Genomic DNA, 14355 nt, shown 5'->3' with positions numbered 1-14355 from the left:
TATCCAACCTGGAAATAGAGATCTTGCTTAAGCTTCTTCTTCTTCTTCTTCTTTTTTTTTTTTTCTGCACCCATGACATATGGAAGTTCCTAGGCTGGGAATCAAATCTGAGCCACAGCTGTGACCAGCCACAGCTGCAGTAACACTTGATCCTTAGTCCAGTGCACTACAGTGGGAACTCCATTGCTTAAGCTTTTTGGTATCTCCCATCCATAGAACAGTGTCCTGTACCTGGACAAATGTTTGTAGGTGCAAATGTTTGCTACTGCCAGTGCTATTCTGATATAACAGGTAGAAAACCAAATAGACATTAAAACATGTTAGACATATTAAAATTACTTTGTTCCGGAGGTCCTGTTGTGGCGCAGTGGAAATGAATCCGACTAGGAATCATGAGGTTGTGGGTTTGATCCCTGGCCTTGATCAGTGGATTAAGGATCCGGCAGTGCCGTGAGCTGTGGTGTAGGGCGCAGATGCGGCTTGGATCTGGTGTTGCTGTGGCTGTGGTGTAGTAGACCGGTGGCTACAGCTCCAATTAGACCCCTAGCTTGGGAACCTCCACCTGCCATGGGTGCGGCCCTAGAAAAGACAAAAGACAAAAAAAAAAATAAAAATAAAAAAATAAAAATAAATAAAATTATTTTATTCTGTATTATACCCTGTAATTTGGAAGATTTGGAATTTCTAAACATGAGACTTCAAGATCTAAGGAAACTAAGTTAATGACCATAAAATTATTTTTATAAGCTTCTACTGAAATTGATTTTGAAATCATTGATGATGAAATCTCTATAGCACATGATGTATCTATGTCTTTGAGTATTTTACGATCATGTCATTCTGGAATATTCCAAGAACTCTGAGGGTACTTTAATCAGGCAAGGATTAAAAAAAATCAGGTATGTGGATCTAATTATGTTGAATTAAGTTGTTTTGTGATCTATGACTTGGGATATCCTCTGCATCTGACAGTAATTTTCCTCATACAGTACATACACATATAGAAATATATTCCTAGTCATATATAGTACAACCTTGCAGTATTTTTGAAATATACTTCTGTAAGGTCATATTCCAGCAGACACAAGTAGTTTTTGTATTTAGCATGCTAATGTTGGTAAATTGTAAGCTTGTTTGGGGAACATCTGCACATTGGATAAATGTTACTTTTACTTTATCAGAGCAGACCTGCAAAATGTTATGATTAGTATATTTAATTCTCAAGGGGAAAACTATCTAGCTATTTAATATTATTAATTGATAATATTTGATGTTCAGCTCAGGAAAAAACAGCCCATGGTGGAGGAAGGGGGAACCCAAGTGGAACCCATTAGACTCCCTTTGTTGATGGGATAGCTCCAAGAGTCCAGAGAAACAAAGATCATAGGGTTCTTAGGACAGTGTCCCAGACAGATGAAAACTGCATAGAGAGAACCCCTGAGGTCTGCAGAGAAATCTGAAACCACAGGAGAAGCAACATCACATACCCATAATCAAGGAAGTAAAACTATGTTTATTTAAAGATGATATCATTGTCTATGTAGAAATCTAGCAGATTCTACAAAAAAAAAAGTTGGAAGTAACAAGTGATTTTTTTTTTTTTTTTTTTGGTCTTTTTTTAGGCCACACCCACGGCATATGGAGGTTCCCAGGCTAGGGGTTGAATCGTAGCTATAGCTGCCAGCCTACACCACAGCCACAGCAATGCTGCATCTGAGCTGCGTCTGTGACCCACACCACAGCTCACAGTAACGCCAGATCTTTTAACCCACTGAATGAGGCTGGGGATCGAACCCGTGTCCTCATGAATACTAGTTGGGTTCATTAACCACTGAGCCATGAGGGGAACTCCAATAAGTGATTTTAACAAGGCTTCAGGGTACTGAATATTAGCAACAGACAATTGGTAATTGATAATTTTTAAAAAATTAGATAAAACATGGAGTTCCTGTTGTGGCACAGTGGTTAACGAATTCGACTAGGAAACATGAGGTTGCGGGTTTGATCCCTGGCCTCCCTCAGTGGGTTAAGGATCCGGTGTTGCCGTGAGCTGTGGCGTAGGTTGCAGACGTGGCTCGGATCCCGAGTTGCTGTGGCTGCGGCGTTGGCCCGCAGCTGCAGCTCCGATTCGACCCCTACCCTGGGAACCTCCATATGCCGCGGAAACAGCCTTAGAAAAGGCAAAAAGACACACACACACAAACACACACAAATAAAATAAAATAAAATAAAATAAAATAAAATAAAAATTAGTTAAAATTTAAGAATAATCACCATACCATGTATAAGACTGTACTCTGAAAACTGAAATATTGTGGAGATGAAAAACTTAAATAAAAGGAGAGTTAAAAACCATAGTCTTTGCCTGGAATACTTAATATTGTTAGAATAGCATTTCTTTCCAAATTGATCTGTATATTCAATGCAATGTCCATCAAAATCCCAGCAGCATTTAAGAAAATTTTTTGGTAGAAATTGACAAGCTAATTATCAAATTCATATCGAAGTATATAGTAGTAGTCATATTGGGCAAAATAATATTACAAAAGAAAAACAGAGTTGAAGGCTACCTGATATTAAGACATTAAAGCTACAGTAATCAGTTGGGAATCCAGGGATATTCATATATTTGTTTCTTTTTTGACAAGGTGCAAAATTGACAACAGTTAGTCTTTTCAACAATGGTCAATCAGGTATTTTTATGAAAAAATGAGTGTAAGTCTATACCTCATCTCATATGCAAAAATTAGCCCAAATTGGATCATAGATTTAAAGGCTACAATTATAAAGCTTTTAGAAGAAAACATATGAGAAGCCCTTTGAGTTAGACACAAGTTGTCTGGAATCTACAACACATGTTAAGAAACTGTCAAAAAGTCAATGAGTGAAAGAACTGGATCTTTTATACATTGCTGTTGGGGATGTAAAATGGTACAGCCACTCTGGAAAATAATTTGGCAGTTTCTTAAAATCTTAACAAACCCTTACATACCACGCAGCCACCTCAGTTCTGGGTAGTCCACAACATGAAATTCGCATTGTTCTAGATGAAACACAGATTTGCTGCACGTTGCTTTCCTGTGATTGTCATAACAGATTACCATGAACTTGGGGGCTTAAAATAACAGAAATTTACTTTCTCACAAATCTGGAAGGTAAAAGTCTAAAATCAAGGTGTTGGCCACGTTGTACTTGCTCTAGCACCTCTAATGAAGAATCTTTGGTTATATCCCTCCAGTATCTGCCTCTTTGGTCTCATTTCCTCCTCATCTCTATGTCTTCTCCTCTTCTATGTATCTTATAAGGGTACATGTGATTTCATTTAGTGTCAGCACTGATAATCCAGAATAACTCCTCTAGATCTAGAAATTAGTCACATATATTGTCATATAAGGTAATAGTCACTCCGCATCTATAATGTATTACAAGTAGGTTTTAGGGATTAGGATCTGGATTTATTTATTTATCTATTTATCTGTCAGTTTTTTGGCTGTGCCTGAGCCATGTGGAACTTCCTGTGCCAGAGATCAGAGCCCAAGCCACTGCAGTGACAATGTCAGATCCTTAACCTGATGCACCACAAAGGGGCTCCTGGATATATCTTTTTCTTTGAGCCACTCTTTACCTCACTACAGTCCACTCTCTGGCCCCTTGAAAATTCAGGATCATTTCATGTGCAAAATGCATTTACCCCATACAAACATCCCTAAAATTCTCAACACATTATAGCACCAACTCTGCATATGATTCATACTGGAGCAAAATTTCTCTTGATCTGTATAGAAGGAAAGATATTGAGGGTATAAGGCAGCCAAAAATTATGAAGAAATAAAATAGAAATCTTTCCAAATTTGTTGAAACACATAAATTTAAATATTCAGAAAGAGAAGCAGACACACTAAATAGGATTGAATATGACAAAACCCACATTTTAGAATATCATAGCTAACTTTCTGAAAGCCAAAGCAAATCTTGAAAGTAGCCAGAGGAAAATAACCTATTACACATAGAGAAATAGCATTTCAACAAACTGATGACTTCTCATCAGAAACTGTGGAAATTTCTGCCTTTTGACAGTGGAATAACATGCTTAAAAGATCTTAATGAAAAATTCTCCATCTAGCAAAAATGTCATTCAAGAATGAAGGAATGAGCGATAAAGACTGCATATCCACACTAGAAATCATGCAAAGGAAAATGAAACCAGAGCAAACTCAGATCTTTTGAAAGAAATGAAATATCTGAGATATGATAAATTTCTTATTAGAGAGGAATTCTTCCCTTTTATCAATTTGTATAAAATATATGGAATGTTAAAATTATATATAAGAAATATTAACATTTTATTGCAATTATGTCATACTTCATAAGATAACTGAACCATTGGTACTTGGGTGGGAGCAGGAATTTAGAACTATACTTTTGCAAGGTTCAGTGTGCTGCATTTCATTTAAAATGGAATTCTAAAAAATGTTCAATTAATTCAAATGTAGGCAGAAAAGAGGAGCAGATGTACAGGAAACATAGAGGGTAAACAGAAAACAAAATTAAATAGTAGTCAGAATTCAAGCATATAAACAGATATGTTATGGATGGAACTAGAGACACTCATAGTAAGGGAAGTAAGTCAGAAAGAGAAAGACAAATACTGTATGATATCACTTATATCTGGAATCTAATATATGGCACATGCACTTTTCCACAGAAAAGAAACTCATGGACTTGGAGAACAGACTAGTGGTTGCCAATGGGGAGAGGGAGGGAGTGGGATGGACTGGGAATCTGGGGTTTATAGATGCAAACTATTGCCTTTGGAATGGATAAGCAATGAGATCCTGCTGTATAGCACTGGGACTATATCTAGTCACTTATGATGGAGCATAATGGAGGATAATGTGAGAAAAAGAATGTATATCTGTATGTTTGACTGGGTCACTTTGCTGTACAGTAGAAAATTGACAGAACACTGTAAACCAGCTCTAAAGGAAACAACAAAAATCATTTGGAAAAATAAGAAACAGTTATGTTATAATGGAAACAACAAAAATCATTTGAAAAAAAAAGTTAAAAATAAACTCCAAATTGAAGGAACAAATTATCTGTTTAAGATTCATTTTGAATGCAGAGATATTAAAAGATGTCATGCAGCTACAACTCTGATTAGGCCTGGGAACCGCCACGTGCCTCGGGTTCAGCCCTAAAAAGACTGGAAAAAAAAAAAAAGTCATGCAAATAATAAACATAAAAACTTTATTGAATATTAAAAATTTGAAAATACTGAAAATTTAGCTATATTAATATCAAGTAAAATAGAGGTTAAGACAAAACCTGTTACCAGAGATATTTCATGATGTTCAAGAGTCAAATTATTAGGAAGACTTAAATGTGTGTGCATCAGCTTTGAGTTTTAATAATGCCGTCTCAACATTTGATACAACAAATAAGGAAAAAAGGGGCAAATATCTGAGCAACCCTGTCCTAATAGATAAACAACTAACCTGAACACTTGTAGTATATTAATGCTTTTCAGTTATGACATCATGTATACTTTGATATGAAACAACCTGTATAGATTGGCCAAAGATTTATAACTGATGGATTTAGATAGAAATCCCTGTGCAAGGCAGGGCAGCATAGACCTGATCAGCAGCTTGAGCCAGTTACTCTCATCAGTGGGTAGGATCTTACCTTGGGCATTAGTGACCCAGATTCTTCAGTTCCCAGCCATGGTTTGCTTGCTCAGCTCATGACCCTAAAGCAGGGGCATCTGCAGTCTGCCAGGATGTAGTCTGCTTTATGGCAAACCAGACCATTGGCCAGGCCATTGGCAACTGCCCAAGTTCCAGTATAAATATAACATTTCCAGTCCTCTGGAGTCTTATCTAAAGTGCGAGTCAGCAAACCTTTTCTTTTAAGGGCAGATAGTAAAGCCTTTAAACTCTGCATTCTTTATGTTCTCTGCAGTACTTCTGTCACTGTGGTGCGCGCACACACACACACACACACAAAAGATAATACATAAATGAATGGGCATGATTGGCCCACAGTTATAGTGCCCTCCCCTCAATTAAAGCAGAGGTGACAGCTTCCCATTATCCTTTGGTGCTGTTTGGGCCTTTCATTTGTCTCTGCATAGTTTTTGTGGGTGCTGTGCAGCTGCCCTGGGCCAGTGGACACTATCACTTTTCATCTTAGCCACCCATCAGTGGATCAGGCATTTAAAAGAAACCCTGTGATTCAGGGGCCTGTTGAGACAATGGCATTGCTTCAGGCAGTAGAGTAGGTGGTGAAATAGCTATAAACACTGGGTTCTGCTAAGGCCATTCTCTGGAACGTATTCTGGAATATATCATTCATTCCCATTTGACTAGCAAACCCTGTTGAGCCCTTCCCACCACACTCATCAACGCATTTGAGATCATCCATCCCGGTGTGGGTCTGGAAAATCACAAGGCCTGTTTAATTACAGGAACCTGGTAGCAGATTAGTAGCTGCCACCGAGAAAAGGGAGTGTACTTGGTTGCTGGATCAGGCAGGTGGCGATGTTGTCCTGGGATAGCGCCTCTGAGTACCTCAGCGGCCATTAAGTCTCCACCTCAACTCTTTCCTACTGGGATTCTGTTGTTTCTCTTAGATAACATGGGAAGGAAGCGAAGCCTAGGAGGTGGGCTGATGTGGGCTTGTCTCACTATCACCTCAATCTTTATGGCAGAGGATACCCCCTGACACTTACAAGCGTGTAGCTACTATCAAGCCGTTAATACCAGTTATACACTCAATAGAAACGACGATAGTAGTATACCCACGAGTCTGCTCTAACTCCTCTTCCCTACTGTGAACTGTGCTTACACTTCATTCTAGGATATTTTTCCTCTTCCAAGGACGTGGGCTCTTTCCCTCTACGTGAGAACATGGACTAACGTGTTTAAGGTGCACATGGTAGTTTTTCCAGTGGCATCTAAGTTTTTCCAGGCAATCTAATTATCCCCTATCTTGGTGGCAGGGAAGGCTAGCCTGCAGATGGCTGTGGGAGCATCCAGGAGTGTTAACCATTTTTTTCTCACCTGGCCAGTTATTTCCCAATGGGCAGTGGTGCTGCTCAGCAGCATTCAGTGAGTGTCCATGTCCAACACTCACTTTCTTTCTTGCTTTTTTTTTTTTTTTTTCTTTCTTTTTTCTTTAAGGGGCGTATCTAACGCACATGGAAGTTTCCAGGCTAGGGGTCGAATCAGAGCTGCAGCTGATGGCCTATACCACAGCCACAGCACTGTGAGATCTAGACCACATCTGCAATCTATACCATAGCTCTAGGCAACACCGGATCCTGGACCCACTGAGTGAGACCAGGGGTGGAACCTGTGTCATCATGGATACTGGTCGGATTCATTTCTGCTGCCCCACAAGGGGAACACCAACATCCACCTTCTTTCTGCCCCCGCTTCTATCACTGCCAAACTGCAGTCCTTGGCATTTTGGGCCACTCCTCATCCCCTTCTCCACTCAAATTCAGGCTTCAGCAGGAGCCGGCTACATTTGTACTGCTGGCTTTGTGCTTACAAGGTGTCATATTCAATTTTTTTTTAAATTTATATTTTTATTGAAGTAATCCTGGATCCATATGCACTTATAAGAAATCGTACTGGGAGTTCCCATGTGGCTCAGTGGTTAACAAATCCGACTAGGAACCATGAAGTTACAGGTTCCATCCCTTGCCTTGATTAGTGGGTTAAAGATCTGGTGTTGCTGTGAGCTGTGGTGTAGGTCGCAGATGCAGCTTGGATCCTGTGTTGCTGTGGCTATGGCATAGGCCGGCGGCTACAGCTTCAGTTGGACCCTTAGCCTGGGAACCTCCATATGCCATGGGTACAGCCCCAGAAAAGACAAAAAGACCAACAAAAAAAAAAAAAAAAAAAAAAAAAAGAAAGGCAAGAAAGAAAGGAAGGAAGGGAGAAAGAAAGAAAGAAATTGTACTAAAAGGACCCATGTATACTCTACCCAGCTTATCCCAATGGTAACATTGTGCAAAACTAGAGTGTAAGACAGCCAAAATATTGACATTGGCACAGTGAGCTGATCTTTTTCATATTTCACCTCATTTACCTGTGGGGTGTGTATATGTGCAGGTCTGTATAATTTACTCATATGTGTAGGTTTGTATATCCACCTCTGCTGTCAAGATACTGCATAGTTCCCTCATGTTACCCTTTCATAAGTAACCAGTTTTGGGCTATTATGAATGTGTTATATGAACATAATTTTCATTTCTCTGGCCTAGATGCCCAAGAGTTGAGCATACTGCTTATTTTAGCTCATTTTTGAACTTCTAGCACCTATAAGAGTAGAAAGCATATAATAGGCTTTCCATGAAAAAATGATTGAATAAATAAATGACTGAAGAATTAATGTGAGGAGGGAGTAGGCACATGAAATAGAGGGTGTGTGTGGATTATCTGTCTTGACCGCATCCCCATCCTAAGCAACTTTTTCCAAACTAATTGCAATTAACCTTTTTGCTTTGTCAGAGGTACAGCCTTTTTAATGAAAGTGTATTTATCAGTTTTGAAGGAATAGAAATAATTGAGGAGTTCCTGTTATGGCTTGGTGGTTAACGAACCCGACTAGTATCCATGAGGTCTCGGGTTTGATCCCTGGCCTTGTTCAGCGAGTTAAGGATCCGGCGTTGCTATGAGCTGTGGTGTAGGTTGCAGATGCATCTTGGATTCCATGTTGCTGTGGCTGTGGTGTAGGCCGGCGGCTACAGCTCCCATTCAACCCCTAGCCTGGGAACCTCCATGTGCCGCGAGTGTGGCCCCAAAAAGACAAAAAAAAAAAAATTGACATTTTGGATTGGGAATGTGTCTAGAACTTGTATATTAATTTTTATTCAAATAGCTTATTTTTAATATTCATCTGATGGATTGGCTCTTGGCTGGTTAGTTTTTGCAAAATTGGGCTTGTCTTTATGGTTTTTTTTTTTTCTTCTCTTTTTAAAAGAAATTTGGAAAGGGAATTGATAATTGAATTATTAAGCATGTATTTGGCTACAGAAACAAAATGTTGTTTAAGAATGGTTTAGGGAATTCCCGTCATGGCTCAGTGGAAGCGAATCTGACCAGCATCCATGAGGACGCAGGATCGATCCTTGACCTCTGCTCAGCAGGTTAAGGATCCAGCATTGCCGTGAGCTGTGGTGTAGGTTGCAGATGCGGCTGGGATCCTGCTTTGCTGTGGCTGTGGTGGAGGCCAGCAGCTACAGCTCCGATTCCACCCCTGGCCTGGGAACCTCTGTATGCCTTGGTGCAGCCCTAAGGAAACAAAACAAAACAAAAAAATGGTTAAAAAAAAATTTTTTTTAAACCCCTGAGATTTGTTTTTCTCACCTTGCAAGAAGGCTTGCTGCTAGTTTTGGTACAATTGCTCAACAATGTCTCTCTCAGTGACTCTTTTGCTCTTTCTTCTGTCTTTGCTTTATAATTGCCTCTTGGGAGGCCTGCATTTCTGAATTCAGAGCGGTAAGATGATCAAGGAGTAAGGACCGCTTCAGTGTTGTTAATTCCTTTTATCAGGAAAGTGGATATTTTCCCAGAATCCTGCAGTAGCATCCTGCTTTTGTCTGATGGATCATAGCTATGTCAACACCTGCTGTAAGAGAGGCCGTGGGAAGCACATAGGAAACCCCTGTGGTGGTGGCAGGTGAAGGGGTGAAGGTTGGAGATTGGGAGTTCCATTTGCATCCACTACTTACATCTGTATAATCATAAATCAAGATATAAGACATTTTCCTCATCCCAGAAAGTTTCTTCCTGCCCTTTTCAGTTAATCTTCTGCCCCACTCACACTGTAGGAAATCATGGCTATTCATTTAAATAAAAATATGTCGTATATACATTCTAACCTTTGGTATGGGTCCAGGGAATGCTGTTTCTGGTCAGTTTTTTTTTTTTTTTCTTTCTAGGTCCATGTTACATACTTTAGGTCAGTATCAGAGTCATTATCTGAGTGTTCTAAAACTGCAGATTTCTTGGTCAGGTCTCCCCAAGACCTCCCAATACCTCAATTGTAATTCTGAAGGTGGGACCAAGGGATCCACATTTCTTTTTTTTTTCTTTTTCTTTTTTTTTGGGAGGTGGGAATCCACATTTCTTACAAGTAACCTAGGTGCTTCTTATCACACTAAAATTAGAGAATCTCTGCTCCAGATGCCAGGATGTTAAAATAACCCTAAATTTAAAAACTGCTCTTATTAGTTAATTGAGATTAGGGGTAAATTTGTGTCATAAATTTGGAGCCTTGTGTGATGCTTCTTTCTGTATCGTAGATGCTAATTTTAGTAACAGTTAAATTCCAGTGCTCAGATACTCTTGTGGTATATGTAATTTGAATTCAGCCTGTTCTCTGAATTAAATATACACTTGGGGTTTTTTTTTGGGGGGGGGGATTGTTTTGATAAAATGTTGCGCATCGTTTTTCTGTATGAGGTTATGTCTGCTATATTAGATTTTGATTACACCAAATATTGTTGTTTTGGTTTATCATATCAATGAAACTGATTGCTGGAAAAATATTGGTATACATTAGAACCTTTGGAACATAGCTGGAGTGTGTTATAAGGAACAAATACTTCAGTTTTCTATGGGCTTAATTGGTTTCTTATAGCCAAATTTTATATCACTGCAATAAGAAACAAGTGCGAGATGTTATAAATATGCCAAATAATACATTAAAGCACAATAAATTATATAACCTAATAGAGATTTGCCAAGCATTTATTTAAGCACTCTATATTTTTTATTTGTATGCCATCAGTTAAGAATTCTGACTTCTGTTTATTCTAAAACTCTAACAGTGTCCTAATGAGGGTTCCAGGTCTTTCTTGATTTTAATAATGTATGAAAAACCACCCAACTTGCTTGATAACACGAACAGTTACATCACTTTGCATTTTGTGGGTTCAGCCACTTGTTATCCTCAGTAATGTCATGACGACGCTTTTTCTCGTTTCGTGACAGCTAATATCTGTATCACCTTTTCTCTGCTCATTTATGTATCCTGATGTGTCTTTAAGGTCATAGAGCAGAATCACTTCTCTAATAGCAGTTTTCTAAGTAAGCAGTTAGGTGGATTTCTGTCTTCCTGCCTTGATACCGAGTGTTAGCACCACCTCATATCAGAAGTATTCTTAAAAGGAGAGAAGGAAACTTCTTTTCATTGACTCACCAGGAAGTGGTCTTGATTATAAATGTTTTGGAAAAAGGTTTTAGATAACAGGATTTAAGTCCACTGTGGGTAGAATATAAATTACTCTATAAGCCTAAAGATATTTTCTTTATAAATGTGATTCTGGCTTGTGTTAATGTATTTGATACTAACTTCGTCTGGTACTCTGTTTCTTTTTTCTTGTTTCTGCAATTTACACTTCTTTTTGTCCTTCCCAAAAGTTTTCTCTACATTGTTTAGCTGAAAGTTATTGTAGGAAAAGTACAGAGGTTAGGCATGTGAAGAATAACTTTTCACTCATAATTCTAGAATCCCTGGGAGTTAAATTTGTCAGCTTTCAGGAGATTCTTTAATTGTAACATTATATCATTTGGGTATATCACAGTCATTGAAATGGGCAGGTATGTGGTTGAATTTGGAATTTATCCATATATTGATAATTTTTTCTAGCAATGAAGTATCTTGTATAAGAGAGACTTGTACTTTGATGAATACTTAATAGGTTTTGTTTGTAGAATATTTCTGTAATAATAGTCAAGATTTTAAGCTGAATTGGCTTCTTTGCTTGAGTTTTCCTTAGCTTATATTGTTATAATGATAGCTAATATTTTTCATATTCATATGTATTGATACACATATACATTTTTCATGTTAAGTCTCACTCACAAGCATCTTTGTTTTACCATATTTTTTTATTTTTTGTCTGTTGTCTTTTTAGGGCTGTACCCGTGGCATAGGGAGGTTTCCAGGCTAGGGATCGAATCAGAACTAGCCACCAGCCTACGTCAGAGCCACAGCAATGCCAGATCTGTGCTGCGTCTGTGACCTACACCACAGCTCACGGCAACGCCGGATCCTTAACCCACTGAGCAGGGCCCAGGATCAAACCCGCAACCTCATGGTTCCTAGTCAGATTTGTTTCTGCTGTGCCACAATGGGAACTCTGGCAATTCTTTTAAAGAAATAAATATGACCATATATCTTTGACTTATTTATTTTCTAATGCAACTCTATAGGGTGAAACTGCCTAGTTCCTTTTTTCTGATGTGGCATTCTATACAGTGAAGGACAGACTCCTCTGTTCTAAATCTTGTCAAGTCCCTGATAGGGAGTGTTGATGAATATTCACCAGGCATCTAATCTTCAGAATAAAAATTTTGAGTGTATAACCTCATCTTAGGTAAACAGGCAACATTTCTGATCATCTTTGGTAGTATGTATGTGGTATTCTGAGCCAAGTCCGGGGAGTTTCAGTCATGTTTGTGTTTGGCCGTGTCTCATTTCTAGGTACAAGACATATGCTTCAGCCATGACTGTCGCTGGGTCGTGGTCAGTACCCTCCGAGGGACTTCCCACGTTTTCCCAATCAACCCTTATGGTGGCCAGCCTTGTGTTCGAACGCATATGTCACCACGAGTTGTGAATCGCATGAGCCGTTTCCAGAAGAGTGCTGGCCTGGAAGAGATTGAACAGGAATTGACATCCAAGCAAGGAGGCCGCTGTAGCCCTGTTCCAGGTCTCTCAAGCAGCCCTTCTGGATCACCTCTGCACGGTAAACCTAATTTACTCTCTCTCCAGTGTCCCTAGTCATCTTCCTTTCCTTTCTTTTTTTGAGATCTGAGATTAAAAAAAGCCCATTTTTTAAATTGGTTCATAGTCTTGTCTTAGGGACAGTCTTAATTTATTAAATGATTTGATAAATTGAAGTCAGCATAGGAATGGTGATCATTTTATCATGCTACTGTATCACTATTTAAGGGATACTCGATGTCCCATGTACAGGATATGATATTTGAGACTATTTTCATAAATTTAGTGAGTGAATCTCACATTGGAAATATTTTCCAGAAAACTCCAGAGTCAGGACTATACTTTGTTTAGAAATATCCATGGTTGGAAGGGGATCCTCATGAGTCTTATGTGTTTTAGAGCAGCATTTGAATTTTATTTAAAATACATTTCTGTGGCATTTCTATTCATAGGTTGCAATAAAAAGTATAGGTCACTACTTTATCTTAGAGCAAATAGTTGTGTAGCCCTCACGTGTAATTAACCAATAAATGAAAAGTTATTAGAACTCCCCTTTTGTTCCTTTTCCATAAAAGCAAATCATGATTCTTTTATGGGTAATCACTTCCTTACTTCTGTTTATTTATTTGTTTATATTTGGCTACACCCGTGGCATGTGTAAGTTCCTGGGCCAGGGATCAAACCTGCGCCATAGCAGTGAACCCAGCTGCTGCAGTGACAATGCCTGATCCTTAACCTCCTCCTCACAAGGGAGCTCTGCCATTACTTTTTAAAAAGTGAACTTTTTTTTTGGAGTTCCCGTCGTGGCTCAGTGGTTAACGAATCTAACTAGGAACCATGAGGTTGTGGGTTTGATCCCTGGCCTTGCTCCGTGGGTTAAGGTTCTGGCCTTGCTGTGAGCTGTGGTGTAGGTTGTAGCTTGGATCCTGTATTGCTGTGGCTCTGGTGTAGACCTGCGTCTACAGCTCCAATTGGCCCCCTAACCTCCCTATGCCTCAGGTGTGAGCTTAGGGAAAAAAAAAAAAAAAAAAAGGTAAAAACTGAAGTTTTTTTCATTAATATTCTTTTTCTTTTTTTCTTTTTTAAAATGATTTTTATTTTTTCCATTATAGTTGCATTATAGTTTACAGTGTTCTGTCCATTTTCTACTGTACAGCAAAGCGACCCAGTCACACATCCTCCATCCCGAGTGACTAGATACAGTTCCCAGTGCTATACAGAAGGATCTCATTGCTTATCCATTCCAAAGGCAATAGTTTGAAAAAGTGAACTGATGGAATGGAATCTTTAAGAGCAATGGAAATAAATGAATCAAATCGACATAGAAATTCACCAGTTAATCTCACAAACATGTTAAAGAAGTTGAATATATGAAAACATACATACTTTGTTTCTAAAAAAAGTGAGCCTAGAAAAAGGCAAAGAAAAAAAAATGTGACCTTTTGTCTCTGGCTTCTTTCACATAGCATGATTTGTGTGTGTGTGTGTGTGTGTGTGTGTTTGTTTTTTTCAGGACTACACCTGTGGCATATGGTGGTTCCCAGGCTAGGGGTCAAATCATAGTTGTAGCTGCTGGCCTACACCACAGCCACAGCAACAGTGGATCCA

The 14355-nt window shown here is 38.9% G+C and overlaps 1 protein-coding gene across 27 annotated transcripts in view; it reads left to right on the top strand.

The window, feature by feature from the left end:
• Positions 1-14355, top strand: part of BCAS3 (BCAS3 microtubule associated cell migration factor) — a 580731-nt gene that overhangs the window by 193550 nt on the left and 372826 nt on the right. For 26 of the 27 annotated variants that reach the window (XR_014821299.1, XR_014821300.1, XR_014821301.1 and 23 more), the window contains one exon: positions 12505-12769. Coding sequence is in view for 22 of the 27 variants with exons in the window: in XM_084985051.1 (XP_084841177.1) it covers positions 12505-12769 (265 nt within the window). In the remaining 5 variants the exon portion in view is untranslated. Of the gene's footprint in view, positions 1-12504; positions 14271-14355 lie in introns of all 27 variants that reach the window. The other variant, XR_014821304.1, reaches the window with a different exon arrangement.

This window comes from Sus scrofa, chromosome 12, assembly GCF_054392235.1.
Source record: "Sus scrofa isolate SSC_HxYL_T2T_F1_AM1 chromosome 12, Sscrofa_HxYL_maternal_Yorkshire_Landrace_v2.0, whole genome shotgun sequence".
Lineage (NCBI taxonomy): Eukaryota > Metazoa > Chordata > Mammalia > Artiodactyla > Suidae > Sus > Sus scrofa.
The sequence above is the reverse complement of the archived record's forward strand: the minus strand, read 5'-3'. Positions and strand labels throughout refer to the sequence as shown.